Source organism: Scylla paramamosain, chromosome 21 (assembly GCF_035594125.1).
Source record: "Scylla paramamosain isolate STU-SP2022 chromosome 21, ASM3559412v1, whole genome shotgun sequence".
NCBI lineage: Eukaryota > Metazoa > Arthropoda > Malacostraca > Decapoda > Portunidae > Scylla > Scylla paramamosain.
The window spans coordinates 1,669,973-1,696,697 of record NC_087171.1 but is presented as its reverse complement, the minus strand read 5'-3'; the positions used below and the strand labels follow the sequence as shown (position 1 = coordinate 1,696,697).

The following is a 26,725-nucleotide window of genomic DNA, read 5'->3' as shown; positions in this document are numbered from 1 at the left end:
GAAAGGTGTGTGTGTTATTAGGTACTTGTAGTTTTGTGAGGAGGAAGAGAGTTGTCTCTAGAGGGCAGGCTGTGACTGCCCCCTTGTGTTGTGAGACACAAAAGGAAACGTTCAGTGAGGTCACAGCTGGGTTTAACGATAAGTTCACAGCACCCCCTGAACAGTGCTTTAGACGTCACTGGGAGTAATTATCGTTTCGGCAGGTGTCTACTGCTTCCTCCTAGAGCCTCGTAATGTCTATAGATAAATAAATTATATATATATATATATATATATATATATATATATATATATATATATATATATATATATATATATATATATATATATATATATATATATATATATATATATATATATGCAGTGTTGTGTGGTGCGATGCAGCGTTGTGTGGTGTGGTGTGGTGTGGTGTGGTGGAGCATAGTGTGGTGTGGGGCAGTGTGGTGTGGTGCAGTGTGGTGTAGAGTAGTGTGGTGTAATGTGGTGTGGTGTTGCATGGTGCAATATGCTGCAGAGTGGTGTGGTGTTGTGTGGTGTGGTGTGGTGGAGTGTGGTGTGGTGTATTATGTTGTGGTGTGGTGCACTGTGGTGTGGTATGGTGTGGTGTGGTGTGGTGCAATATTGTGTTGTGTGGTGCACTGTGGTGTGGTGTGGTGTGGTGTGGTGTGGCGTGGTGTGGTGCAGTATTGTGTTGTGTGGTGCATTATGGTGTGGTGTGGTGCACTGTGATGTGTTGTGGTGTGGTGTGGTGCAATATTGTGTTGTGTGGTGTGGTGTGGTGCATTATGGTGTGGTGTGGTGCACTGTGGTGTAGTGTGTTGTGGTGTGGTGCAGTGTGCTGTGGTGTGGTGCAGTGTGGTGTGGTGCAGTGTTGTGTGGTGTAGTTTGGTGTGGTCCAGTGTGGTTTAATGTGGTGTGGTGTGGTATGGTGCAGTATGGTGTACTGTGGTGTGGTGTGGTGTAGTGTGATGTGGTATGGTGTGGTGCAGTTTGATACAGTGTGGTGTGGTGCAGTGTGGTGTGGCGTGGTGTGGTGGAGTGTGGTTTGGTGTGATGTGGTGTAGTGTGGTGTGGTGAGATGTGGTGAGATGCAGTATGGTGCAGTGTGGTGTGATGTAGAGTGCAGTGTGGTGCAGTGTGGTATGGTGTGGTGGAGTGTGGTCTGGTGGAGTGTGGTGCAGTGTGGTGCAGCTTGGTGTGGTGTGGTGCAGTGTGGTGTAATGTGGTGTGGTGTGGTGCAGTGTGGTGAAGTGTGGTGTGGTGTGGTGTGGTGCGTTGTGGTGCAGTGGTGTGTTGTGTGGTGTGGTATGGTGCAGTATTGTATGGTGCATTGTGGTGCTGTGTTGTGTGGTGTGGCGTAGTGTGTTTTGGTGTGGTGCAGTGTGGTGTGGTGGTGTGGTGCATGTGGTGTGGTACAGTGTGGTTCAGTGTGGTGTGGTTACGTCTAGTGTGGAAAAGTGTGGTGCATTCTGGTGTTGTGGAGAGTTATGCAGTGTGGTACAGAGTGGTGCGGTAGATTGTGGTGCAATTGCGATTGTGGCAGTGATGATGGTTGGCGATGGTGAGAGTGGTAGTGGTTGTGATGGTGGTGACGGTAGTAGTAGTGGTGATGATGGTGATAATGATGATGATTATAGTCTTGTTATTGGTGATTGTGATGCAGTGGTGATGATGTGGTTGGGGGGAGGAGGAAGAGCGAGGTCCTGAAGGGGGTGTCAAGACGAGCACAAAATAGTGTTAGGGCCCAAGGTCATTTTGGGACTTTTAAGCTTCCACGTACTACATTTACAACCATGACTGCCTGCCACGTATTTTTGTCATTATTTTCATTAGAAGTAGTGTTAGCAGTTGATCACTCAAGTCAACAAAAGATACTGTCAACGTGGCTTTTCTGTTCTGGTAAAGAGTAGGCCCTTATTCAGGACAGAAGAGTAGGTTGAGTCTAGCTGGTTGCACACACACACACACACACACACACACACACACACACACATGATGATGCGTTTCTCAAGACTCAGTATCAAGCACATGGAGGAATAGAAAATGGAGGTCTTCTCCCTCTTCTTCCTCCTCCTCCTCCTCTTCCTCCTCCTCCTCTACTAACTTTCACGCTATTCTATTAATGAAGGACCGCTAACATTTACTTATCAAATGAAACAAAACAAAACGAAACATTTTAACGAAAGAGAGATGACATGTCCGGAAATCGTGCGCGCGCGCGCTTGTATGTGTTTGTATATGTGTTTGTGTGTGTGTGTGTGTGTGTGTGTGTGTGTGTGTGTGAACAGAACCCCAGTGCAAATAAAAAATTTCGCTTCCTTTTCTATATTTTTGCCTGACCTTCCTCCTCCTTCTCCTCCTTTTTTTCTAATTCAGCTGTGCAAGGACCCAAAGGTTTAATTGTTGTTTTTAGGTTATGGTTATATGAATATCGCTGGCAACTCCCATCTCTCTCTCTCTCTCTCTCTCTCTCTCTCTCTCTCTCTCTCTCTCTCTCTCTCTCTCTCTCTCTCATTACATTTATTATTCTTACTTGTCTCTACACTATATATTTCATGCTGTTTTCTATATTTATTATCTTTCTTATATCTTACAACACACACACACACACACACACACACACACACACACACACACACACACACACAGTTTTGTTGTTATGTACTCAAGCAGTAGGTTGAAAAAGTTAATACAGGTTACACGTCGTCTTCTTGTACATTGGCGTGTGGGTGTGTGTGGTGTCACGTGAGGGAGGTAGGTGTGCTGTAAGCTGACAACCAGTTTGGGTAAGTAGAGAGAGAGAGAGAGAGAGAGAGAGAGAGAGAGAGAGAGAGAGAGAGAGAGAGAGAGAGAGAGAGAGAGAGAGAGGGAGAGAGAGAGAGAAAGGATGTGTATGGGGTTAAGAGATTATGACATACAGACTAGTTGCGGAGAAGTGGGTAGATGATGTTCGTGGGCGTGCCGCGGTATAGCACGGGCGTGGGCGAGATGATATGTGCATAGGTGGAGAAAGTGGCAGGAGTGTGGCTATGGGTGTGGCTGTTGCAGAGGCAGTGGATGGGCGGAAGTGACGTCCTTCCTTCCCCGACCCGTGAGTCAAGGCCTGTGGTATTTCTATTTCCTGTCCGCCACCCGAGCACCTCCCCTGCCGTATCCTGCGTACTACTACTACTACTACTACTACTACTACTACTACTACTACTACTACTACTACTACTACTACCACCACTACTACTAGTACTACTGCTGTTGCTGTTACTACTATTACTACTACTACTACTACTACTACTATTACTAGTACTACTATTACTACTACTACTACTACTACTACCACCTCTACTACTGCTACTTATGGGGATAGAATCCAAGACCCGCCAAGCTCCTCTATGTGGGTGGGGCTTATGTCTCTTATGTCTCCCAAATTTTTGTGAACAATATATTAAGTAGTAGTATTAGTATTAGTAGTAGTAGTAGTAGTAACAGTAGAAGTAGTAGTAGTAGTAGTAGCAGTAGTAGTAGTAGTAGAAGTGCTAGAAATAATAGTAACAGGAGGAAATACAAAAGCAGGCAGTGAGTTCCAGATTTTACCAGAGAAAGCGATGAATGCTTGAGAATGCTGGTTAACTCTTGCATTAGAAAGGTGAACAGAAAAAGGAAGAGAGAAAGAAGAAAGTCTTGTGCAGCGAGGCCGTGGGAGGAGGGGAAGCATGCAGTTAGCAAGATCAGAAGAGCAGTTAGCATGAAAATAGCAGTAGAAGACAGCAGGAGATGCAACATTACAGCGATGAGAAAGACGATAAAGGCATTCAGTTAGAGGAGAGGAGTTGATAAGACGAAAAACTTTTGACTTCACCCTGTGAGTGGAACTCCCCCAAGACAAGTAAAGCATACCCCATACATTGACAGATAAGGCCCCTGTATAGAGTTAGCAGGTGGGGAGGGGTAAGGTTAAAAAAATAATAATAAATAAATAAATAAATAATAATAATAATAATAATAAATAAAAATTAGTAGAGGCATCTCAGAACGTTCAACTTTATAAAAGTTGTTTTAGCTAGAGATGAGATGTGAAGTTTCCAGTTAAGATTATAAGAAAAGGACAGAAAGAGGATGTTCAGTGTAGAAGAGTGTCAGTGAAGAACAAGGGATAATTGTCTGGAAGGTTGTGTCGAGTTGACAGATAGAGGAACTGAGTTTCTGAAGCACTGAACAATACCAAGTTTGCTTGGTGTTGTTCTTGGAGAAGTCAAGCGTTCTGTGGCTTCCCTGGTAAACTGCTTGGTTCCTGAAGAGTTGGACGTCTATGGAAAGACGTATGAAAGTGCAGGGTGGTATCATCAGCGCAGGAATGTATAAGACAAGAAGTTTGGTTTAGGAGATTATTGATGAATAATAGGAAAAGAATGAGTGGCAGTACAGAACCCTAAGGAACACCATTGTTAATAGATTCAGGAGAACAATGACTGTCTACCACCGCAGCAATAGAACTGACAGAAAGGAAAATTGAGATGAAGTTACAGAGAGAAGGATAGAAACCGTAGAAGGGTAGCTTGGAATTCAAAGCTTTTGATATGTCTAAGCCAACAGCAAAAGTTTCACCAAAATCTCTAAAAAGAGGCTGACGAAGACTCTGTAACGAAACCCGAAAGATCACCAGTAGACCGGCCTTCACGGAAACCGTACTGGTGATAAGATAGAAGGCTGTGAAGTGATAGATGTTCAAGAATCTTCCCATTGAGGATAGATTAAAAAAAAACATTAGATAGGAAAAAATTAAAGCAATGGGACAGTATTAAAAAAGAAAAAAAAATAGAACTGTCACCCTTTTAAGAATAGGCTTAATGTAGGCAAACTTCCAGCAAGAAGGAAAGGTAGATGTTGAGATACAGAGTTGAAAGAATTTGACTAGACAAGGTGCAAGCACGGAGGCGCAGTTTCAGACAATATTACGAGGGATCCCATCAGATCCAAAAGCATTCCGAATAATTCTAACAGGAAGCATGAAGTAGTCAGAGAGTGGAGGAGAAGGTAAAGTTTTTAGGAAAGGTTTCAGCGAATTGTTCAGCTTTAGAGATAGATGTGATAGTGATGATAGCAGTGGTGCCATCTAGTTGAAATAAAGGAGGGAAAAAGAAAAAGCAAAGTTGTGTTTTTGGCTAGGTGCCAGAAGTGATATATATATATATATATATATATATATATATATATATATATATATATATATATATATATATATATATATATATATATATATATATATATATATATATATATATATATATATATAAACAGTACAGACAGTCCTTACCGAGGTAAGGAGTGTGTGAGCCAGAATGAGAGTGGGCTGTGCGATTCCAGTTTTACTGTGAGGGCGGCAATTCAGCACCGATAGTACCATTTAAGGAGTGGCTCTGAGCTTCGATCGAGGCAGGAAAACACCTAGCTAACTTAATTAAACTCATTTACACTTTTTACTGTTGGAAGATCTAACCACCTGTTGCAAGATCTAAAAGCACTGCCTAGTGAGAACATACAAAACAGTGTGTGTGTGTGTGTGTGTGTGTGTGTGTGTGTGTGTGTGTGTGTGTGTGTGTGTGTGTGTATGTGTGTGTGTGTGTGTGTGTGTGTGTGTGTGTGTGTGTGTGTGTGTGTGTGTGTATGCGTGTGTGTGTGTGTGTGTGTGTGTGTGTGTGTGTGTGTGTGTGTGCGTGGGTGTGCGTGCGCGTGCGTACAGTCCTTTCATTCATTCCCAACCACTTCATTGTAGATCAGTGGCCGTGAGGACTCATGGTGCCTTTGCCATGGCTGCCGCCGCCGCCGCCGTCGCCACCGCGCCAGTGGATTATTCGCGTCTCAAGCTGCTATGCATCTTGGAGGGTCCGGGAGCAATCGTGCTCTCACACGCCCTGAAATGCGGCACAAACAAGACCACCTCTGTCACCCTCTTGGATTACCTGACGAACCTCCCAGACATCTCGACAGCCAACTACCGCATGCTCAATGATAAGCAGAAGAGGGATGTTTTTACCTCCCTTGAGAAAACTCATATGGCCAATGACCCCTCGTGCCAAAGCTTTGATATAACACTGCTCCACAAGTGCATAAAACAGGCCTGTGAAAATGTTGCAGGACCCAATGATGCATGCTGGCAAGATGATACAGCAATGGAAGGTCTGATCACTAAAATAAAAGACGAGAGAAACAAGTGTGTACACCATAGAACTCAAATTACAGACGAACAACATTTCATGAAAAAAGTCAGTGACCACAAGAGCTTCTTCGACAGAGCTCTTCAGGCTATCAAGGACAAGTACGGAGTCTCTGACGCTGAGACCACAATCATCAGAGACAACATAACAAGGCAGATACAAGATATATTGCAGGCCTTTACTGAAAACGTCATCTTAAAGATGGATCTTAATAAACGGCTCTGTTTCTTTAAGAAAGAGTCAGTGAATCATCTGAGAAATATTTACAAACAGTTTGAATATTTTGACCCATTGTCCTTCCTGAGTGGATCCCAAGAAGAACGGGTTCACATCCAGACTGTATTCTCAAAACTTGTCCTTAAAGAACAATCAAAAACCACTGAAATTGACTGTTTGCGTCTCTTAAAATTCTTAAAACCAAAGCCTGAGGACTCGCAGCTTCTGCAGCTCGTCCAGAACCAAAGGCCACAACTTGCTGTCGTGAGCGGGGTGGCCGGAAGTGGCAAGACCACCCTGCTCACTTTCATCTTGTCAGAGTGGCTTAAAGAACAGTGTGACCGCAGCGTCAAGCACCTGGAGGAGTACGACATTGTACTCCGAATACTGTGCCGGGACAGAGATGCCGAAGATCTGGAGACATTCCTGGACCTGGTCCTCCCGTCTAATCTGTCAGTGTTTAATGAGCCTCTCGTGAACTTTTTAAAACACTGTAAAGTGCTCTTCCTCATTGATGGGCTGGACGAGCTGAACAACACTTCTGAAAAGCTCGTCACTGATATTCTAAATGTATGCAAATATACCAGAAATTTCTCAATTCTCGTCACCTCAAGACCAGAACGAGTGTCTGATTTCTTGGCCTGCACGCGACAGGACTATAAACAGTGGCAGATATCTATCGAAGGGATTCATTTCAGTAAGAGAATGAAGTTTGCACTCCAGTACTGTACCTCTACAAACCAGGATAGGTTGAAGGAGCTGATAGCAAAAAGAAACAACACAATATTGTTCGAGCTCCCACTCAATCTGATATTCCTGGTTACATTATTTGAAGACAATCCTAATTGCATTAAGGAAAATACTACCCAGTCCAGTTTGTATACCAACATCCACGAGTGGTGCACAGAAAAGCTGTGTCACAGAATATCCGTGGACCCTATATGGGGGAAGAAGAGGCCACATACCCGCAACACAAGGATAAAAAGAGTGTTGAAAGAGATGTACCAAATGGCGCTACAAGTCCTCCTGCAGGACAGACTGAGCCTCTCAGACGAGGACACCGAACGGCTGACCGATTGCTGCGAGACAGAGGATTTGCCAACCTACCAAGTCCTAGGAGCCTTCTTCACTCTGCGGTCGTCCGTCACCAATAGAATAGCCAAAAGAAAATATTACATACCACACAAAGGACTGCTGGAGTACTATGCAGCCCGACATATCATTCAACGCCTTCAGGATGGATTGCTCTCAGAATCAGGAGCTATTATGAGCCTGCTTCAGGGTGCCCATCATCCACAGACACAGCCTTTAGATCTTAAAGGTCTGCGTAACCTGTTCTGGCACGTGGCAGGCCTCTTGAGTACACCAGGCGCGCCAAAACTTCCCGAGGCTATAAAGGAAGCAGTAAACTTGCTTGCGGAGACTGGTGCAGAATGGAATGAATGGCTATCACTAGTGGAAGACACGTATTTTAATGAATGCTTCCTGCAGGATATCGCTCATCATGTGAGAGAAAACCCTCCTCATGACACTGTAACGATAACAGACACAACATTGGCCAGCAATGCAGCACTACTTCCTTATATTCCTCCAAGGAAAGTGATATTAAAAATGAAGAACGAAAAAGTTAATGTGAAGAACATTCATGCACTGACTGGTCACAGCTGCAGTGAGTTGTATCTGAATCACCATTTCAAACATCCCGGCCAAGTGCCCGCTTCGGACGCCATCCTAGACGCTCTACACGGGTAAATTTTTATCTATGTAGGGTGTCCCACGATGAAAGTCACATATTCAGAGAAATGTAAGACCAATTCATTATAAGACGGAAGGATTCCATGGACAATTGGTTTTAACGCCATTCTTTAGAAGCTATAAGACATTTAAATATGAAAGCGCATTAACAGCAAGTGTTTGCACACGAAACGTAGAACTGTTCGTGATTGTCATAATGAAGTTCGTCGTATTGCTAACTGTTCAAACGTTACATCGCGTTCTTAAATAAAATTTTGTTTATTAATCAAAATTCTAATATGAAATCAAATAACACTCTCATATATATATATATATATATATATATATATATATATATATATATATATATATATATATATATATATATATATATATATATATATATATATATATATATATATATATATATTCACACACTTTCCCTATCCTTATTTTCAGTCCAATGCTGAATGTTGCGTTTATGTACGCAACATTAACAGAAAATGTCAAAACCTTTCAAGATCTAACTCCCCTCGTGATTTCTGGCAGCTAGCCAAAAATATCTCCAATAACTTTGCTTCTTCTTCTTTCCCTCCTCTATTTCAACCAGATGGCACCACTGCTATCACATCTATTTCTAAAGCTGAACTCTTCGCTCAAACCTTTGCTGAAAACTCTACCTTGGACGATTCTGGGCTTGTTCCTCCCTCTCCTCCACCCTCTGACTACTTCATGCCACGTATTAAAATTCTTTGCAATGATGTTTTCCATGCCCTCGCTGGCCTAAACCCTCGGAAGGCTTATGGACCTGATGGGGTCCCTCCTATTGTTCTCCGAAACTGTGCCTCCGTGCTTGCACCTTGCCTAGTCAAACTCTTTCAGCTCTGTCTGTCAACATCTACCTTTCCTTCTTGCTGGAAGTTTGCCTACATTCAACCTGTTCCTAAAAAGGGTGACCGTTCTAATCCCTCAAACTACCGTCCTATTGCTTTAATTTCCTGCCTATCTAAAGTTTTTGAATCTATCCTCAACAGGAAGATTCTTAAACATCTATCACTTCACAACCTTCTATCTGATGGCCAGTATGGGTTCCGTCAAGGCCGCTCTAATGGTGATCTTCTGGCTTTCCTTACTGAGTCTTGGTCATCCTCTTTTAGAGATTTTGGTGAAACTTTTGCTGTTGCCTTGGACATATCAAAAGCTTTTGATAGAGTCTGGCACAAAGCTTTGATTTCCAAACTACCCTCCTACGGTTTCTATCCTTCTCTCTGTAACTTCATCTCAAGTTTCCTTTCTGACCGTTTTATTGCTGCTGTGGTAGACGGTCACTGTTCTTCTCCTAAATCTATTAACAGTGGTGTTCCTCAGGGTTCTGTCCTGTCACCCACTCTCTTCTTATTGTTCATTAATGATCTTCTAAACCAAACTTCTTGTCCTATCCACTCCTATGCTGATGATACCACCGTGCACTTTTCCACGTCTTTTCATAGACGTCCAACCCTTCAGGAGGTAAACATATCACGCAGGGAAGCCACAGAACGCTTGACTTCTGATCTTTCTAAAATTTCTGATTGGGGCAGAGCAAACTTGGTATTGTTCAATGCCTCAAAAACTCAATTCCTCCATCTATCAACTCGACACAGCCTTCCAGACAACTATCCCCTCCTCTTCAATGACACTCAACTGTCCCCCTCTTCTACACTGAACATCCTCGGTCTGTCCTTTACTTATAATCTGAACTGGAAACTTAACATCTTATCTCTAGTTAAAACAGCTTCTATGAAGTTAGGTGTTCTGAGACGTCTCCGCCTGTTTTTCTCATCCCCCCAGCTGCTAACCCTGTACAAGGGCCTTATCCGTCCATGTATGGAGTATGCTTCACATGTCTGGGGGGGTTCCACTCATACTGCTCTTCTAGACAGGGTGGAATCAAAAGCTTTTCGTCTCATCGACTCCTCTCCTCTAACTGACTGTCTTCAGCCTCTCTCTCACCGCCGCAATGTTGCATATCTAGCTGTCTTTTGCCGCTATTTTCATGCTAACTGCTCTTCTGATCTTGCTAACTGCATGCCTCCCCTCCTTCCGCGGCCTCGCTGCACAAGACTTTCTTCTTTCTCTCTCCCCTATTCTGTCCATATCTCTAATGCAAGAGTTAACCAGTATTCTCAATCATTCATCCCTTTCTCTGGTAAACTCTGGAACTCCCTGCCTACTTCTGTATTTCCACCTTCCTATGACTTGAATTCCTTCAAGAGGGAGGTTTCAAGACACTTCTTCATCAATTTTTGACCACTGCTTTGACCTTTTATGGGACTGGCATTTCAGTGGGCATATTTTTTTATTGGATTTTTGTTGCCCTTGGCCAGTGTCCTTCTTACATAAAAAAAAAAAAAAAAATTAACCTATTCTCATGCCCTTGCTCTTGAATCTTCCGAGTTTCCCACCATCTGGCTACGACTACTTACTCACCATCGAAACTAAATTTATCTGTGCTGTATACCTCTCACCTAACTCCTCTGACTACAAGAAATTCTTTGACTACTTAACTTCCAAAGTGGACCACATTCTGACTCTCTTCCCTTTTCCGGAGATCTCCATTCTTGGAGACTTCATTGTTCACCACCAGCTTTGGCTTTCCTTTCTCCCTTCACTGACTATCCTGGTGAACTTGCCTTCAACTTTGCTATCCTCCACGACCTAGAGCAATTGGTGCAACACCCTACTTGTATTCCTGACCGTCTTCTAGATAAGCCCAACATTCCTCATCTTTTTTTAACCTCTAATCCTTTTGCTTACGCTGTCACCCTCTCTTCTCCGTTGGACTCCTAGAATCACAATCTCATATCTTGTTCTATCCCTCCAATCCCTCCCCCGGATCCCCCTAAGCGGAAGTGCCTCTGGCGTTTTGCCTCTGCTAGTTGGGGGGACCTGAGGAGGTAATTTGCTGATTTTCCTTAGAATGACTACTGCATCCGTATCAAAGACCCGTCTCTGCGTGTCGAACGCATAACAGAGGTGATAGTGTTTGGCATTAAGGCGTACATTCCTCACTCTTTTTCTCGACCTAAAGCTTCCAAACTCTGGTTTAACACAGCCTGATCTCGTGCTATACATGATAGAGAGGTGGCCTACTAAAGGTACTCTCCATCACCAGAATCTCGTGCACTTTATATTTCTGCCGGGAACCATGCCAACTCTACCTTGGGTAATTCAGGGGTTGTTCTTCCCACTCTTCCTCCCTCTGACTACTTCATGCTAGCTATTGAAATTCTTCTCAATGATATTTTCCATCCACTCGCTGGCCCTTGGAGGAAGGCTTATGGACCTGATGGGGTCCCTCCTATTGTTCTCCGAAACTGCGCCTCCGTGCTTATACCTTGCCCAGTTAAACTATTTCTGTCTGTCAACATCTACCTTTCCTTCTTGCTGGAAGTTTGCCTACATTCATCCTGTTCCTAAAAAGGGTGACCGTTCTAATCCCTCAAACTACCGTCCTATTGCTTTAATTTCCTGCCTATCTAAAGTTTTTTAATCAACAGGAAGATTCTTAAACATCTATCACTTCACAACTTTCTATCTGATGGCCAGTGTGGGTTCCATCAAGGCCACTCTATTGGTGATCTGGCTTTCCTTGCTGAATCTTGGTCATCCTCTTTTAAAGATTTTGGTGAAATTTTTGCTGTTATCTTAGACATATCAAAAGCTTTTGATAGAGTCTGGCACAAAGCTTTGATTTCCAAACTACCCTTCTACGGCTTCTATCCTTCTCTCTGTAACTTTATCTCAAGTTTGCTCTCTTACCGTTCTATTACTTCTGAGCTAGACAGTCACTGTTCTCCTAAATCTATTAACAGTGGTGTTCCTCAGGGTTCTGTCCTGTCACCCATCCTCTTCCTATTATTCATCAATGATCTTCTAAACGAAACTTATTGTCCTATCCACTCCTACGCTGATGAAATCATCCTGAACTTTTCCTTGTCTTTTTCATAGACGTCTAACCCTTCAGGAAGTAAACAGTTTAAGCAGAGAAGCCACAGAACCGCTGACTTCTGCTCTCTCTAAAATTTCTGATTGGAGCAGAGCAAACATGGTATTGTTCAATGCCACAAAAAACTTAATTCCTCCTTCTATCAACTCGACACAACGTTCCAGACAACTATCTCTTCTTCTTCAATGACACTCAACTGCCCTCCATTTCTACAGTGAACATCCTCAGTCTGTCTGTTTCTTATAATCTAACCTGGAAACTTCACATCTCATTTCTAGCTAAAAATAGTTTCTATGAAGCTAGGCATTCTGAGATGTCTTCGCTAGTTTTTATCACACCCCCTACACTAGATGCTAACTCTGTACAAGAGCCTTATTCATCTATGTATGGAGTATGCTTTATATGTCTGGGGAGGTTCCACTCATACCGCTCTTTTAGACAGGGTGGAATCAAAATCTTTTTCGTCTCATCAGTTTCGCTCCTGTAACTAACCGTCTTCAACCTCTTTCTTATCACCGCAATGTTGCATCTCTCGGTATCTTCTACCGTTATTTTCATGCTAACTGTTCTTGTGATCTTACTGATTGTGTGCCTCCCCTCCTCCCGCGGCCTCGCTGCACAGAGCTTTTTTGTTTCTTTTACCCCTATTCTGTCCACCTCTTAATTGCAATATTCTCAATCATTCTTCCTTTTCTTTGGTAAACTCTGGAACTCCCTGCCTGCTTCTGTATTTCCACCTTCCTTTGACCTGAATACCTTCAAGAGGGAGATTTCAAGACACTTATCCTTCAATTTTTGACTACTGCTTCGGACCCTATCCGGGGACCGGCATCTCAGTTGGCTTCTTTTTTTTTTTATATATATGTATGTATGTATGTATGTATGTGTGTGTGTGTGTGTGTGTGTGTGTGTGTGTGTGTGTGTGTGTGTGTGTGTGTGTGTGTGTGTGTGTGTGTGTGTGTGTGTGTGTCTGTGTGTGACGGTATGACAATTTAACTACAAGGTACAACGTATGTATACATATGTACACATATGTATACTTAAGAGAAGTAGGAGGAGGATTTAGAAGATAGAACGTAGGAGGAAGTGCAGAGAACTTAGTCAAAATGTGTAGATATGACACCAAGGAGGAGGAAGAGAAGGAGGAGGATGTGAAGGAAGAGGAGGAGAAGGTAGGGAGATAAGGATGAGGGGAGGATGAGGAGGAGGAGGAGGAGGAGGAGGAGGAGGAGGAGGAGGAGGAGGAGGAGGAGGAGGAGGAGTTTGGGAGGGGGAGGGGGAGGAGGAAGAGGAGGAAGAGGATGAGGAGGAGGAGGAGAAGGAATAGGAGGAGGAAGAGGAAGAGGAAGAGGAGCAGGAAGAAGAGGAAGAGGAGGAGGAGAAGGAGGATGAGGAGGAAGAGGAATAGGAAGAGGAAGAGGAAGAGGAAGAAGAGGAAAAGGAAGGAAGGAAGGTGGAGGTGTACAAGACTTAGTCAAAATGTGTCATGTTAACATATAAATAATAATAATAATAATAATAATAATAATAATAATAATAATAATAATAATAATAATAAAAATAATAATAATAATAATAATAATAGTATTAGTAGTATTAGTATTAGTATTAGTATTAGTATTAGTAGTAGTAGTAGTAGTAGTAAAACAGTAATAACATACGATAATAATAATGATAGTAGCATTAGTAGCAGTAGTAGTAGTAATAAATAGTATACAAAGGAAGAACAAACAGGAAAAGACACTGAAGTCTTTTGGGTAACTATTCTACTCTAGCTATTTACTAGTGAAAGAGACAGGATGGCACAGGAGAAGGCCTCTCCCAACCTCCCCATCCCTCCAGCTGAAGCTGGCCGGAAAAAGGAAATAGTACCATGTTGCATCGAAAAACAACATGGAATCTGAGAAAAAAGTAAGAGATATGAGGTCTTTTTTTTTTTTTATGTAGGAAGGACACTGGGCAAGGGCAACAAAAATCCAATAAAAAAATGCACACTGAAATGCCAGTCTCATAAAAGGGTCAAAGCAGTGGTCAAAAATTGATGAATAAGTGTCTTGAAACCTCCCTCTTGAAGGAATTCAATTCATAGGAAGGAGGAAATACAGACGCAGGCAGGGAGTTCCAGAGTTTACCAGAGAAAGGGATGAATGACTGAGTATACTGGTTAACTCTTGCGTTAGAGAGGTGGACAGAATAGGAGTGAGAGAAAGAAGAAAGTCTTGTGCAGCGAGGCCACGGGAGGAGGGGAGGCATGCAGTTAGCAAGATCAGAAGAGCGGTTAGCATGAAAATACCGGTAGAAGACAGCTAGAGATGCAATATTGCGGCGGTGAGAGACAGTCAGTTAGAGGAGAGGAGTTGATGAGACGAAAAGCTTTTGATTCCACCCTGTCTAGAAGAGCAGTATGAGTGGAACCCCCCCAGACATGTGAAGCATATTCCATACATGGACGGATAAATAAGGTCCTTGTACAGAGTTAGCAGCTGGGGGGTGAGAAAAACTGGCAGAGACGTCTCAGAACACCTAACTTCATAGAAGCTGTTTTAGCTAGAGATGAGATGTGAATATGATGTGATTATAAGTAAAGGACAGACCAAGGATGTTCAGTGTAGAAGAGGGGGCAGTCACAGCCTGCTCTCTAAAGACAACTCTCTTCCTCCACACAAAACTACAAGCACCTAATGACACACAACCTTCACTCAAAAATTTTACAATCATCATGGCGAGTCCTACACCAGCTTCGGAGTCCCCATCTGGGGAGGGGACCATAAATGTCCCCAGGTCGGACTGCCTTTCTGTCGACGACCCTAAGTGTCTTGACACTCCCTTAACTTTTTCTTCATTAACTTCTGCAACATTCGCGGTCTAAGATCTAATTTTCAATCTGTAGAACACCACCTCTCCTCTTCTAAATCTCATCTTCTTTTCCTCACTGAAACTCAGGTGTCTGAGGCAACTGACAGTAGCCCCTTTTCGGTTCCCTCTTACTTTCTCTATCCTCATTTTCGATCCAAAGCTGGATGCTGCGTTTATGTGCGCAATGACTTAACCTGCTCTCGTGCCCACGCTCTTGAATCTTCGGAGTTTTTCACCATCTGGCTACGACTACAGAGTCACTCTCAGAGTAAATTTATCTGTGCAAGAAACCGTAGGAGGGTAGTTTGGAAATCAAAGCTTTGTGCCAGACTCTATCAAAAGCTTTTGATATGTCCAAGGCAACACCAAAAGTTTCACCAAAATCTCTAAAAGAGGATAACCAAGACTTAGTAAGGAAAGCCAGATGATCACCAGTAGAGCGGCCTTGACGGAACCCAGATAGATGTTTAAGAATCTTCCTGTTGAGGATAGATTCAAAAACTTTAGATAGGCAGGAAATTAAAGCAATAGCATGGTAGTTTGAGGGATTAGAACGGTCACTCTTTTTAGGAACAGGTTGAATGTAGGCAAACTTCCAGCAAGAAGGAAAGGTAGATGTTGACAGACAGAACTGAAAGAGTTTGACTAGGCAAGGTGCAAGCACGGAGGCACAGTTTCGGAGAATAATAGGAGGGACTCCATCAGGTCCATAAGCCTTCCGAGGGTTTAGGCGAGCGAGGGCATGGAAAACATCATTGCGAAGAATTTTAATAAGTGGCATGAAGTAGTCAGAGGGTGGAGGAGAGGGAGGAACAAGCCCAGAACCGTCCAAGGTAGAGTTTTCAGCAAAGGTTTGAGCGAAGAGTTCAGGTTTAGAAATAGATGTGATAGCAGTGGTGCCATCTTTTTGAAATAGAGGAGGGAAAGAAGAAGAAGCAAAGTTATTGGAGATATTTTTGGCTAGATGTCAGAAATCACGAGGGGAGTTAGATCTTGAAAGGTTTTGACATTTTCTGTTAATGAAGGAATTTTTGGCTAGTTGGAAAACAGACTTGGCATGGTTCCGGACAGAAATATAAAGTGCATGAGATTCTGGTGATGGAAGGCTTAAGTACCTTTTGTGGGCCACCTCTCTATCATGTATAACACGAAAACAAGCTGTGTTAAACCAAGGTTTAGGACGAGAAAAAGAGTGAGGAATGTACACCTCCATGCCAGACACTATCACCTCTGTTATGCGCTCAGCACACAAAGATGGGTCTCTGACACGGAAGCAGTAGTCATTCCAAGGAAAATCAGCAAAATACCTCCTCAGGTCCCTCCAACTAGCAGAGGCAAAACGCCAGAGGCACCTTCGCTTAGGAGGATCCTGAGGAGGGATTAGAGCGATAGGACAAGATAAAGATATGAGATTGTGATCGGAGGAGCCCAACGGAGAAGAAAGGGTGACAGCATAAGCAGAATTATTAGAGGTCAGGAAAAGGTCAAGAATGTTGGGCGTATCTCCAAGATGGTCAGGAATACGAGTAGGGTGTTGCACCAATTGCTCTAGGTCATGGAGGATAGCAAAGTTGTAGGTTAGTTCGCCAGAGTGGTCAGTGAAGGGAGAGGAAAGCCAAATCTGGTGGTGAACATTGAAGTCTCCAAGAATGGAGATCTCTGCAAAAGGGAAGAGGGTCAGAATGTGCTCCACTCTGGAAGTTAAGTAGTAGTTGCCCTTGGCCAGTGTCCTTCCTACATAAAAAAAAAAAAAAAGTTGAGTGTCATTGAAGAAGAGGGGATAGTTGTCTGGAAGGTTGTGTTGAGTTGATAGATGGTGGAATTCAGTTTTTGAGGCATTGAACAATACCAAGTTTGCTCTGCCCCAATCAGAAATTTTAGAAAGATCAGAAGTCAAGCGTTCTGTGGCTTCCCTGCGTGAAATATTTATCTCCTGAAGGGTTGGACGTCTGTGAAAAGACGTGGAAAAGTGCAGGGTGATATCATCAGCGTAGGAGTGAACAGGACAAGAAGTTTGGTTTAGAAGATCATTAATGAATAATTAGAAGAGAGTGGATGACAGGACAGAACCCTGAGGTTAATAGATTTAGGAGAAGAACAGTGACTGTCTACCACAGCAGCAATAGAACGGTCAGAAAGGAAACTTGAGATGAAGTTACAGAGAGGAGAGAAACCGTAGGAGGGTAGTTTGGAAATCAAAGCTTTGTGCCAGACTTTATCAAAAGCTTTTGATATGTCCAAGGCAACAGCAAAGGTTTCACCAAAATCTCTAAAAGAGGATGACCAAGACTCAGTAAGGAAAGCCAGAAGATCACCAGTAGAGCGGCCTTGACGGAACCCATACTGGCGATCAGATAGAAGGTTGTGAAGTGATAGATGTTTAAGAATCTTCCTGTTGAGGATACATTCAAAAACTTTAGATAGGCATGAAATCAAAGCAATAGGACGGTAGTTTGAGGGATTAGAGCGGTCACTCTTTTTAGGAACAGGTTGAATGTAGGCAAACTTCCAGCAAGAAGGAAAGGTAGTTGTTGACAGACAGAGCTGAAAGAGTTTGACTATTCAAGGTACAAGCACGGAGGCACAGTTTCGGAGAACAATAGGAAGGACCCCATCAGGTCCGTTAGCCTTCCGAGGGTTTAGGCCAGTGAGGGCATGGAAAACATCATTGCGAGGAATTTTAATAGATAGCATGAAGTAGTCAGAGGGTGGAGGAGAGGGAGGAACAATCTCAGAATCATCCAAGGTAAAGTTTTTAGCAAAGGTTTGAGCGAAGAGTTCAGCTTTAGAAATAAATGTGATAGCAGTGGTGCCATCTGGTTGAAACAGAGGAGGGAAAGAAGAAGAAGCAGAGTTATTGCAGATATTTTTGGCTAGATGCCAGAAGTCACGAGGGGTGTTAGATCTTGAAAAGTTTTGACACTCTGTTATTGAAGGAGTTTTTGGCTAGTTGGAAAACAGACTTGGCATGGTTCTGGGCAGAAATATAAAGTGCATGAGATTCTGGTGATGGAACGCTTAAGTACCTTTTTTTGGGCCACCTCTCTATCATGTATACCACGAGAACAAGCTTTGTTAAACCAAGGCTTAGAAGGTTTAGGACGAGAAAAAGAGTGAGGAATATATGTCTCCATGCCAGACACTATCACCTCTGTTATGCGCTCAGCAAACAAAGATGGGTCTCTGACACGGAAGCAGTAGTCATTCCAAGGAAAATCAGCAAAATCCCTCCTCAGGTCCCCCCAACTAGCAGATGCAAAACGCCAGAGGCACCTTCGCTTAGGGGGAGCCCAACGGAGAAGAAAGGGTGACAGCATAAGCAGAAGTATTAGAGGTCAGGAAAAGGTCAAGAATGTTGGGCGTATCTCCAAGGTGGTCAGAAATACGAGTAGGGTGTTGCACCAATTGCTCTAGGTCGTGGAGTATAGCAAAGTTGTAGGCTAGTTCACCAGGAAAGTCAGTGAAGGGAGAGGAAAGCCAAATCTGGTGGTGAACATTGAAGTCTCCAAGAATGGAAATCTCTGCAAAAGGGAAGAGAGTCAGAATGTGCTCCACTTTGGAAGTTAAGTAGTCAAAGAATTTCTTATAGTCAGAGAAGTTAGGTGAGAGGTATACAGCACAGATTAATTTAGTTTGAGAGTGACTCTGTAGTCGTAGCCAGATGGTGGAAAACTCGGAAGATTCAAGAGCGTGGGCACGAGAGCAGGTTAAGTCACTGTGCACATAAACGAAACATCCAGCTTTGGATCGAAAATGAGGATAGAGAAAGTAGGAGGGAACAGAAAAGGGGCTACTGTCAGTTGCCTCAGACACCTGAGTTTCAGTGAGGAAAAGAAGATGAGGTTTAGAAGAGGAGAGGTGGTGTTCTACAGATTGAAAATTAGATCTTAGACCGCGAGTGTTACAAAAGTTAATGAAGAAAAAGTTGAGGGGGTGTCAAGACACTTAGGGTCGTCGACAGAAAGGCAGTCCGACCTGGGGACATTTATGGTCCCCTCCCCAGATGGGGACTCCGAGGCTGGTGTAGGAGTCCCCATGGTGATTTTAAAATTTTAGAGTGAAAGGTGTATGTGTTATTGGGTGCTTGTAGTTTTGTGTGGAGGAAGAGAGTTGTCTTTAGAGGGCAGGCTGTGACTGCCTTGTGTTGTGAGACACAAAGGGAAACGTTCAGTGAGGTCACAGCTGGGTTTAATGATAAGTTCACAGCACCCCCTGAATAGTGCTTTAGACCTCACCGGGAGTAATTATCGTTTAGGCAGGTGTCTATTGCCTCCTCCTGTGGTCTACTTCTACTACATACAATCTACATACAATCTTAACATTTGTGACATCTGATGAGGCGCTTCTTCTATAAAAATCTCATTTACTGAGGTACATATATCTGGATGACTATAGTGATGGGTGTGTTGCTCTACAAGGACTCTATTCCTTTTATGGTGACGGAGTCAGCAGCAAGTCGCCGAGGAACAAGCCTAAGGCCTCTTTACTCTTTGTTACTTAATAATTGTTTCCCTTCCTTAGTGAAATATACCCAATCAGATGAGAGATAGTACAGAGTAAATGTGTTCGCTATTCATACATGAACAAAAGCAACCGGGGATTACTTTCTAGATACTTGTCAAGGCAGGTTTTAAATGAATCGACAATACCTGAGTTAACGACTCTTGATGGAAGATAATTCTAGATATTTCTTTGAAATCGCTTACCTTTTATTTTAAAGTCATTGTTTCTTCTATCATTAGACTGGATGAATGTTAGGAAAAGTTCAGGTCTCTTTTCTGTGTGAACCCCTTAAACATTTTGTAAAGCAATACCAGGTCCCCTATTAGTCTGCGTCTGGAGAGAGAGAATAAATTTAGTTCTTTTAGGCGTTCCTCGTAAGGTTTATTGCAGAGCATTGGGATCATTTTTGTTACTCTACGTTGTATTTTTTCTATTTTCTCGATATTTTCTCAACAGTAGGTGAGAGAGAGAGAGAGAGAGAGAGAGAGAGAGAGAGAGAGAGAGAGAGAGAGAGAGAGAGAGAGAGAGAGAGAGAGAGAGAGAGAGAGAGAGAGAGAGAGAGAGAGAGAGAGAGAGATAACCATTGTGTGTGTGTGTGTGTGTGTGTGTGTGTGTGTGTGTGTGTGTGTGTGTGTGTGTGTGTGCGTGCGTGCGTGCAACAATTCAAAGCCTTGCCGTTGCAGGAGTCACCTCATAAAGTTCCTGGGTCACCTGAGTGCTGGCTGCCTGCCGCTGCTCCCTCAATCCCTTAGGAAACTTCATCTGGCCCTACCTAGCAATCAACACGCTGGCAGTCTCCTAGCAGCCCTCAACAGAACCATCCCATCTAAGGTGTATTGCCTTAGTGAGTGTGTGATGTTTTAAATGAAGATTACACTAATTTATGTAAGGGGATAATAAGTGGAAATAGGTTGGTATGTTTCTATGTTTCATACAGAGACGGCCACGTGTAGTTCTGATGGCTTCTTGCAGCTTCCCTTATTTTCTTTTCTTCTTATATTCTTATATGCAGCAATCCCCGAAGCTTTTTGTTCTCCTTGCGGAAACATTTTTCATACACTGCGTGAATATGTGTAACAGTGTGTGTGTGTGTGTGTGTGTGTGTGTGTGTGTGTGTGTGTGTGTGTTTTGGGTTTCAGCTAGCGATGTCCTTGCAGACATACACGTCCCTATGGCGATGGTAACACCAGAGATGCTTACATCGCCACTGCCTGATGTCCACAGGGTGATTCTGGTCTTGTCTGACGTGGACAAAAGCGTGATGAAGGAAGCTTGTCTAGTGGCGGTGGCTCTCCATCCTAGAAAAAGAGGGTAAGTGTGAGAATACTCTCTCTCTCTCTCTCTCTCTCTCTCTCTCTCTCTCTCTCTCTCTCTCTCTCTCTCTCTCTCTAACAAACCTGCCAAAAAGTAAATTTAATTTCCATTTCCATACCAGGCATTATAAAAAGGAATGTTGATTAAATAACAAACACATACAATTTAATACCAAAGAAGAAATCAAGAAGAAAAAGAAATAAAAGCCAATAAAAATTAATACCAGAATGAAAAAACAAATAAAGTACATTTAAGGTACAAGAGTAAATTAATACATTTATTCCTATAAAAAAGAAAAAAAAGCAGGCAATCAAAGAAAAGAAAATCGATCACATTTTCAATCTTTCCAGGTACGGTACCATCACATTTCCCCGCAGCAGGATGAAGGCAGCAGAGTGGCGAAATCTACTGCATTACCTTGCTGCGGCTAGTGTCAGGGTGGAAACTATTAACGTATCAAAGGAAACTATCACGAAGAAGGAGGAGAGAGAGCTGCAGGCCCTGGCTGAAAATTTGCTGCAGTGTAGATTTTGGAGGTGAGCGTTTGTGTGTGTGTGTGTGTGTGTGTGTGTGTGTGTGTGTGTGTGTGTGTGTGTGTGTGTGTGTGTGTGTGTGTGTGTGTGTGTGTGTGTGTGTGTGTGTGTGTGTGTGTGTGTGTGTGTGTGTTGTGATAATGATAATAATAATAATTGTTCTGTGCGTGAGTGTGTGTGTGTGTGTGTGTGTGTGTGTGTGTGTGTGTGTGTGTGTGTGTGTGTGTGTGTGTGTGTGTGTGTGTGTGTGTGTGTGTGTGTGTGTGTGTGTGTGTGTGTGTGCGCGTGTGCGTGTGTGTGTTTTGTGTGCGTGAGTGTGTGCGTGAGTGTTTGAGTGAGTGAGTGTGTGTGTGTGTGTGTGTGTGTGTGTGTGTGTGTGTGTGTATGTGTGTGTGTGTGTGCGTGTGTGTGTGTGTGTGTGTATGTGTGTGTGTGTGTGTGTGTGTGTGTGTGTGTGTGTGTGTGTGTGTTGTGTGCGTGAGTGTGTGTTAGAGAGAGAGAGAGAGAGAGAGAGAGAGAGAGAGAGAGAGAGAGAGAGAGAGAGAGAGAGAGAGAGAGAGAGAGAGAGAGAGAGAGAGAGAGAGAGAGAATGTACTGAGCATGTGATAAGTATGTATGCAAACTTAATTTATATGGCAACAATGTCTGGCTATACAATCTTCTTTTGCTTGGAGGTCACTCCCGGATAATTTTTTATACTTTGTTATATTTTTTTTCTTTCCTCTGTGAGGTTTACGAGGAGTAATGCTTCATAGCTGCACTAATTTCTCTCACTCTTGAACCGGCTACCGTCCTTTGCATCCATCCTGAGAAGACAAGTGACATGTTGGGTTGGCCCGGCAGGAAAGCGTTGCGTTGTTTACATCCACCAAATTATTGAGATATCCGAAAATTACATAACGCTCTTAATAATGCTCAGAAATAGTCTAAAGTTAGCTAGAAATATTGAAAATTAATTCACAAACATAAACTGCCACCAAAGGAGCGACATTTTGTTGTATTTGATTCAAAATAATGTTGCTACATTTAGAAAAGCCGCTACTTTAGCGGCATTTCTACTTGGGAGTAACTTTTACATTGATAGTTAAATTGCTTTTAGAAGCAACATCTAGGAGCGAAAACGAGGATGAAAGCACTTCGAGGAGTGCTCCTAGGAGTTTTTATTAATACAGGCCCCAGTTACTGAGTCAATCCCATTTATCTATCGGTCTGTCTGAGAAGCAGTTCCTTCCTATCTCTTTTGTATATCCAACTATTTCAAGCTGTGTATGCATCATTACCCTTGGCTTCTCCCACACAGGCACCATGACACTGATTTGTTCTCGGAATGGATTTAAAGAAGTTGATCCTGTTGATGATGATGACAATGATGATGATGATGATGATGATGATGATGATGATGATAATGATGAATAAGATGATAATGAAGACGAGGGGAAGAACCAGAAGGACAAGGAGGACGAGGAGAAGGAGCGGAAAAAAAGAAATCCTGGCTTTGGTACTGATATTCAGAGATGTACAAGTGATAAAAGGGTATAAGATCAGTAAGACTAATAATAAGTACCGATAGCACACACAAAAAATGTTTCTTCTTCTTCTTCTTCTTCTTCTTCTTCTTCTTCTTCTTCTTCTTCTTCTTCTTCTTCTTCTTTCTTCTTCTTCTTCTTCTACTTGTTCTTGTTGTTCTTGCTCTTTTTCTCCTTCTTTTCTCCTTCTTCTTCTTCTTCTTTTTCTTCTTCTTCTTCTCCTCTTTCTTCTTCTTCTTTTCCTTCTCCTTCTTCTCTTTCTCGTTCTCTTTTTCCTTCTTCTGCTTCTCCTTTTCCTTCTCCTCCTTTTCTTTCTCCTTCTTCTTTTCCTCCTTCTCCTTCTCCTTTTCTCCTTCTCCTTCTCCTCCATCTTTTTATTACACTTATAATAATAATTAGACATTATTATTATTATTATCTTAAATATTATTATTATTACTATTATTATTATTATTATTATTATTATTATTATTATTATTATTATTATTATTATTATTATTATCATTATTATTATTATTACACTTATTGTTATTACAATCATCATGATTATTATGTGTTATGTTTTTCAAACTGCAATTAAAAGTTTAGTAGCTTTTCCATTATGTTCCATTAAGCCATAACTATGTAAAAAAATCTTAATATTGTGACGCAATTGAATAATTTTAAGAGTTTTAGATAAAAAAAAAAAGAGAGAGAAACTGTACATTTAAGACTTAAATATTTGTTGTTGTTAGAGTTGAGAATTTGTGTTTGTTTTGTTTACGTTAGAGATAAGATTTTATTGGGATGTTGTTAAGCTAAATTACTTTTGAGAATAATTGCTTCTTATGATAAAAAAAAAAAAAACACTTTCTGTACACTTTTACACTATATTTTAAATGATATAAATGATACGCTATATTATAAATGATAACGACTTTTAAAAGTTTTTCCTTTAGATTCTCATTAAAAAATTTTAATGTTAACAATTGGGACCCATGGATACACTACGGTATGGTAATTCATCTATTACACCATTTGATATATGGAGACGAGGGGAAGAGGATTAGGAGGAGGAGGAGGAGGAGGAGGAGAGGAGGAGGAGGAGGAGGAGGAGGAGGAGGAGGAGGAGGAGGAGGAGGAGGAGGAGGAAAAAGAAGAAGAGTAAAAGAGCAGAAGGAAGATTATGAAGAGGAGGAGGAGGAGGAGGAGGAGGAGGAGGAGGAGGAGAAGGGGGGGGGAGGAGGAGTAGGAGGCGGAGGAGGAGGAAACGTAGAAAGAGAAGGAAGGAAGGAGGTGTAGAGGACCCACTCTATTCTCTCTCTCTCTCTCTCTCTCTCTCTCTCTCTCTCTCTCTCTCTCTTTTCCAGATCCGTCACCTAGCCGCTCCCCTCTCACCCTCACTCTTATTTCTCCGTCTCTCTCCGGGACTGATGGAGAAGGAGGAGTAGTTTTATAGATACATAAATAAACAGACCACAACAGAGAGATGAGAGTGAGAGTTAGGTTCACATTGCCACTTTAAAATATTTCTTTCTTACGCGCACTCTCTGTCGGGGAAGACGAACGAGCAGGGAATGTAGGAAACTGCACTACATCCCTTGGCACCATGCTCTCTAGAACACAGTTTGGAGTGGAGATCATTTTCCCATCTCCGTTGCGTCCACTTGCTGGTAGCCTCCATGTGTCGGCACGCCGCATGGTGTAGGTTCTTCTAGTGGTGTACTTGCGGTGTGGGCCATGTTCCTGCTGAAGAGCTTTGACTTGCTCAGTAAAGGCCTTCGCCTTGGACTCTGCCTGTCCAGACAAGTGGCTGTTTCAGACTGAGTTTCGCAGGTCTCGTCCAAGGGAGGTCCAGTCAGTTCTATGTCAATTGTTTGGGTCTGCACTCCTTCCTTTAAGCATATTGCCATTCCTCCTCCTTGTCTCCCTTGCCGGTCCCTCCTGATCCAGTGAGTGTAGCCGGCAATCTTGTTGAAGGTTGTCTCCACCTGATTATTTAACCAGGTTTCTGTTGCCACTGCGATGTCCACGCGATGCCTCAGGACAAAGCTGTGGGTCAAGTCATTTATGTTAGTGCCGAGGCCGCGCATGTTGGCAGATAGGACTGTCAACTGGTGACGAGTCCTCAGCGACTCAGCCATTCTAGCTAAGTTGTTGGTTGCTGAAGCCGCTCTGTTGGGCAAGATTGGGCGACCACTGCCACCCGTGTGGTTTGCCCCAGGGCTGGGGCACAGTATGGGTTAGTTTCGGCGGGGGAGGCAGATAGGCGGGGGCAGTCTGTCTGGCATCAGCGATTACCCTTCTGAAAAGAAGGGTAATCGCCACTTGAGTGCCACTTGAGAGCGACAGAGCTTCTTAGCTCTGCCGCTCTCAAGTGTCACTCCTCAATTGTGTGGCCGCGTCGGGAGCAGTGCTCACACACGGCGTTTTTTTCTAAGGAGTCGAGGAGCGGTGCGTTGCCGGTGGGCTGGGCGTGTCTGGAGCTGCCTTGCCTTGGAGGGTGACGAGTGGAGGTGGAGGGAGGGGGACACAAGGAACGGATAGTAGTGTCAGGAGGGTTTTTGCTCCCTTTCCTGCTGTCCTCTCTTATTTGCTCCTCGCCTCTGTTCCAGTGTGGTTTTGAATAATCAATTACCGCTGGACATTGTTCATTAGTTTCTTATCTTTATGTAGTAGGTAAAGTCACTCGTGGTGAGTTTCTGTGGTTTTCAGGTGAATGTCAAAGGTGAACGTATGAAAAAAATGTATATTTAGATACATGTACAGAGTTGTGGAGAGGGGTGTGGCGTGTACGGGACAACGGATGTCCTCTGCGTGGTACAGCGTTACACCCTGGCAGGAGACTGCCGGAGCCGGCACAAGGGACGCTTAGCACCTTCAAAAAGTGCTGATACTAGAAATATGGGCGGGTTGACCGCACTCAGAGTACATGAATATATTCATAATTATAACTCTAATTATATAAATAAGGCAAGGGAAAAGCTAATTATAGCTAAGAATAATACATACCAAAATACATTACGGAGAGATTAACTATGAAGAATATTTAGATACTATAATGTAGGTGCTACTGATTACTTATCCATGGCAATAAAATGAGTATGGAAAGTTTCATGGTGTGTGTGTGTGACGTAGGGTGGCATGATCATGTCCACCCCACCCTTATCCGCCAACACCCACTAGCTACACTTGTGAATATATGTATACATACACTTATATTGCCAATTAGGCAAGGCATTATTTCTTTTTTTATTTATTTCTTTTTTTTTTTTTATGTAGGAAGGACACTGGCCAAGGGCAACAAATAAATACAATACATATCATTATTAGTTATGTGACACCGTTACGTCGCTCGGTTACCTACTTGATGCTTCCTCGCGAAGAAAGTGTACCTAACCATATTACGTGTATTTTATTTTTTTTTTTATGTAGGAAGGACACTGGCCAAGGGCAACAAAAATCAAATAAAAAAATATGCCCACTGAAATGCCAGTCTCATAAAAGGGTCAAAGCAGTGGTCAAAAATTGATGAAGAAGTGTCTTGAAGGAATTCAAGTCATAGGAAGGTGGAAATACAGAAGCAGGCAGGGAGTTCCAGAGTTTACCAGAGAAAGGGATGAATGATTGAAAATACTGGTTAACTCTTGCGTTAGAGAGGTGGACAGAATAGGGGTGAGAGAAAGAAGAAAGTCTTGTGCAGCGAGGCTGCGGAAGGAGGAAAGGCATGCAGATAGCAAGATCGGAAGAGCAGTTAGCATGAAAATAGCGGTAGAAGACAACTAGATATGCAACATTGCGGCGGTGAGAGAGAGGCTGAAGACAGTCAGTTAGAGGAGAGGAGTTGAGACGAAAAGCTTTTGATTC

At 42.8% G+C, this 26,725-nt stretch overlaps 2 protein-coding genes across 6 annotated transcripts; both read left to right on the top strand.

Annotated features, from left to right (window-relative positions):
- Positions 1–378: 378 nt before the first annotated feature.
- On the top strand, positions 379–1,064 carry LOC135110820 (uncharacterized). Its single transcript, XM_064023391.1, has 3 exons — positions 379–573; positions 815–843; positions 935–1,064. Exons 1-3 carry the CDS (start codon positions 379–381, stop codon positions 1,062–1,064), a joined length of 354 nt encoding a protein of 117 aa, XP_063879461.1.
- A 1,472-nt stretch (positions 1,065–2,536) lies between these two features.
- Positions 2,537–23,787, top strand: LOC135110849 (uncharacterized). Of its 5 annotated transcripts, none has more exons than XM_064023449.1 (6): positions 2,580–2,754; positions 5,768–8,173; positions 20,190–20,350; positions 20,664–20,817; positions 21,171–21,356; positions 22,654–23,787. In XM_064023449.1, exons 2-6 carry the CDS (start codon positions 5,802–5,804, stop codon positions 22,688–22,690), a joined length of 2,910 nt encoding a protein of 969 aa, XP_063879519.1. In that variant the 5' UTR covers positions 2,580–2,754; positions 5,768–5,801; the 3' UTR covers positions 22,691–23,787. The 5 variants fall into 5 exon arrangements, 2 of the variants coding, with proteins under 2 accessions (XP_063879519.1, XP_063879518.1); XM_064023448.1 differs by having other exon boundaries at positions 2,582–2,786; positions 22,654–23,786; XR_010273457.1 differs by lacking the exon at positions 22,654–23,787 and having other exon boundaries at positions 2,537–2,786; positions 20,190–20,337; positions 20,731–20,817; positions 21,171–21,308.
- Positions 23,788–26,725: the final 2,938 nt, after the last annotated feature.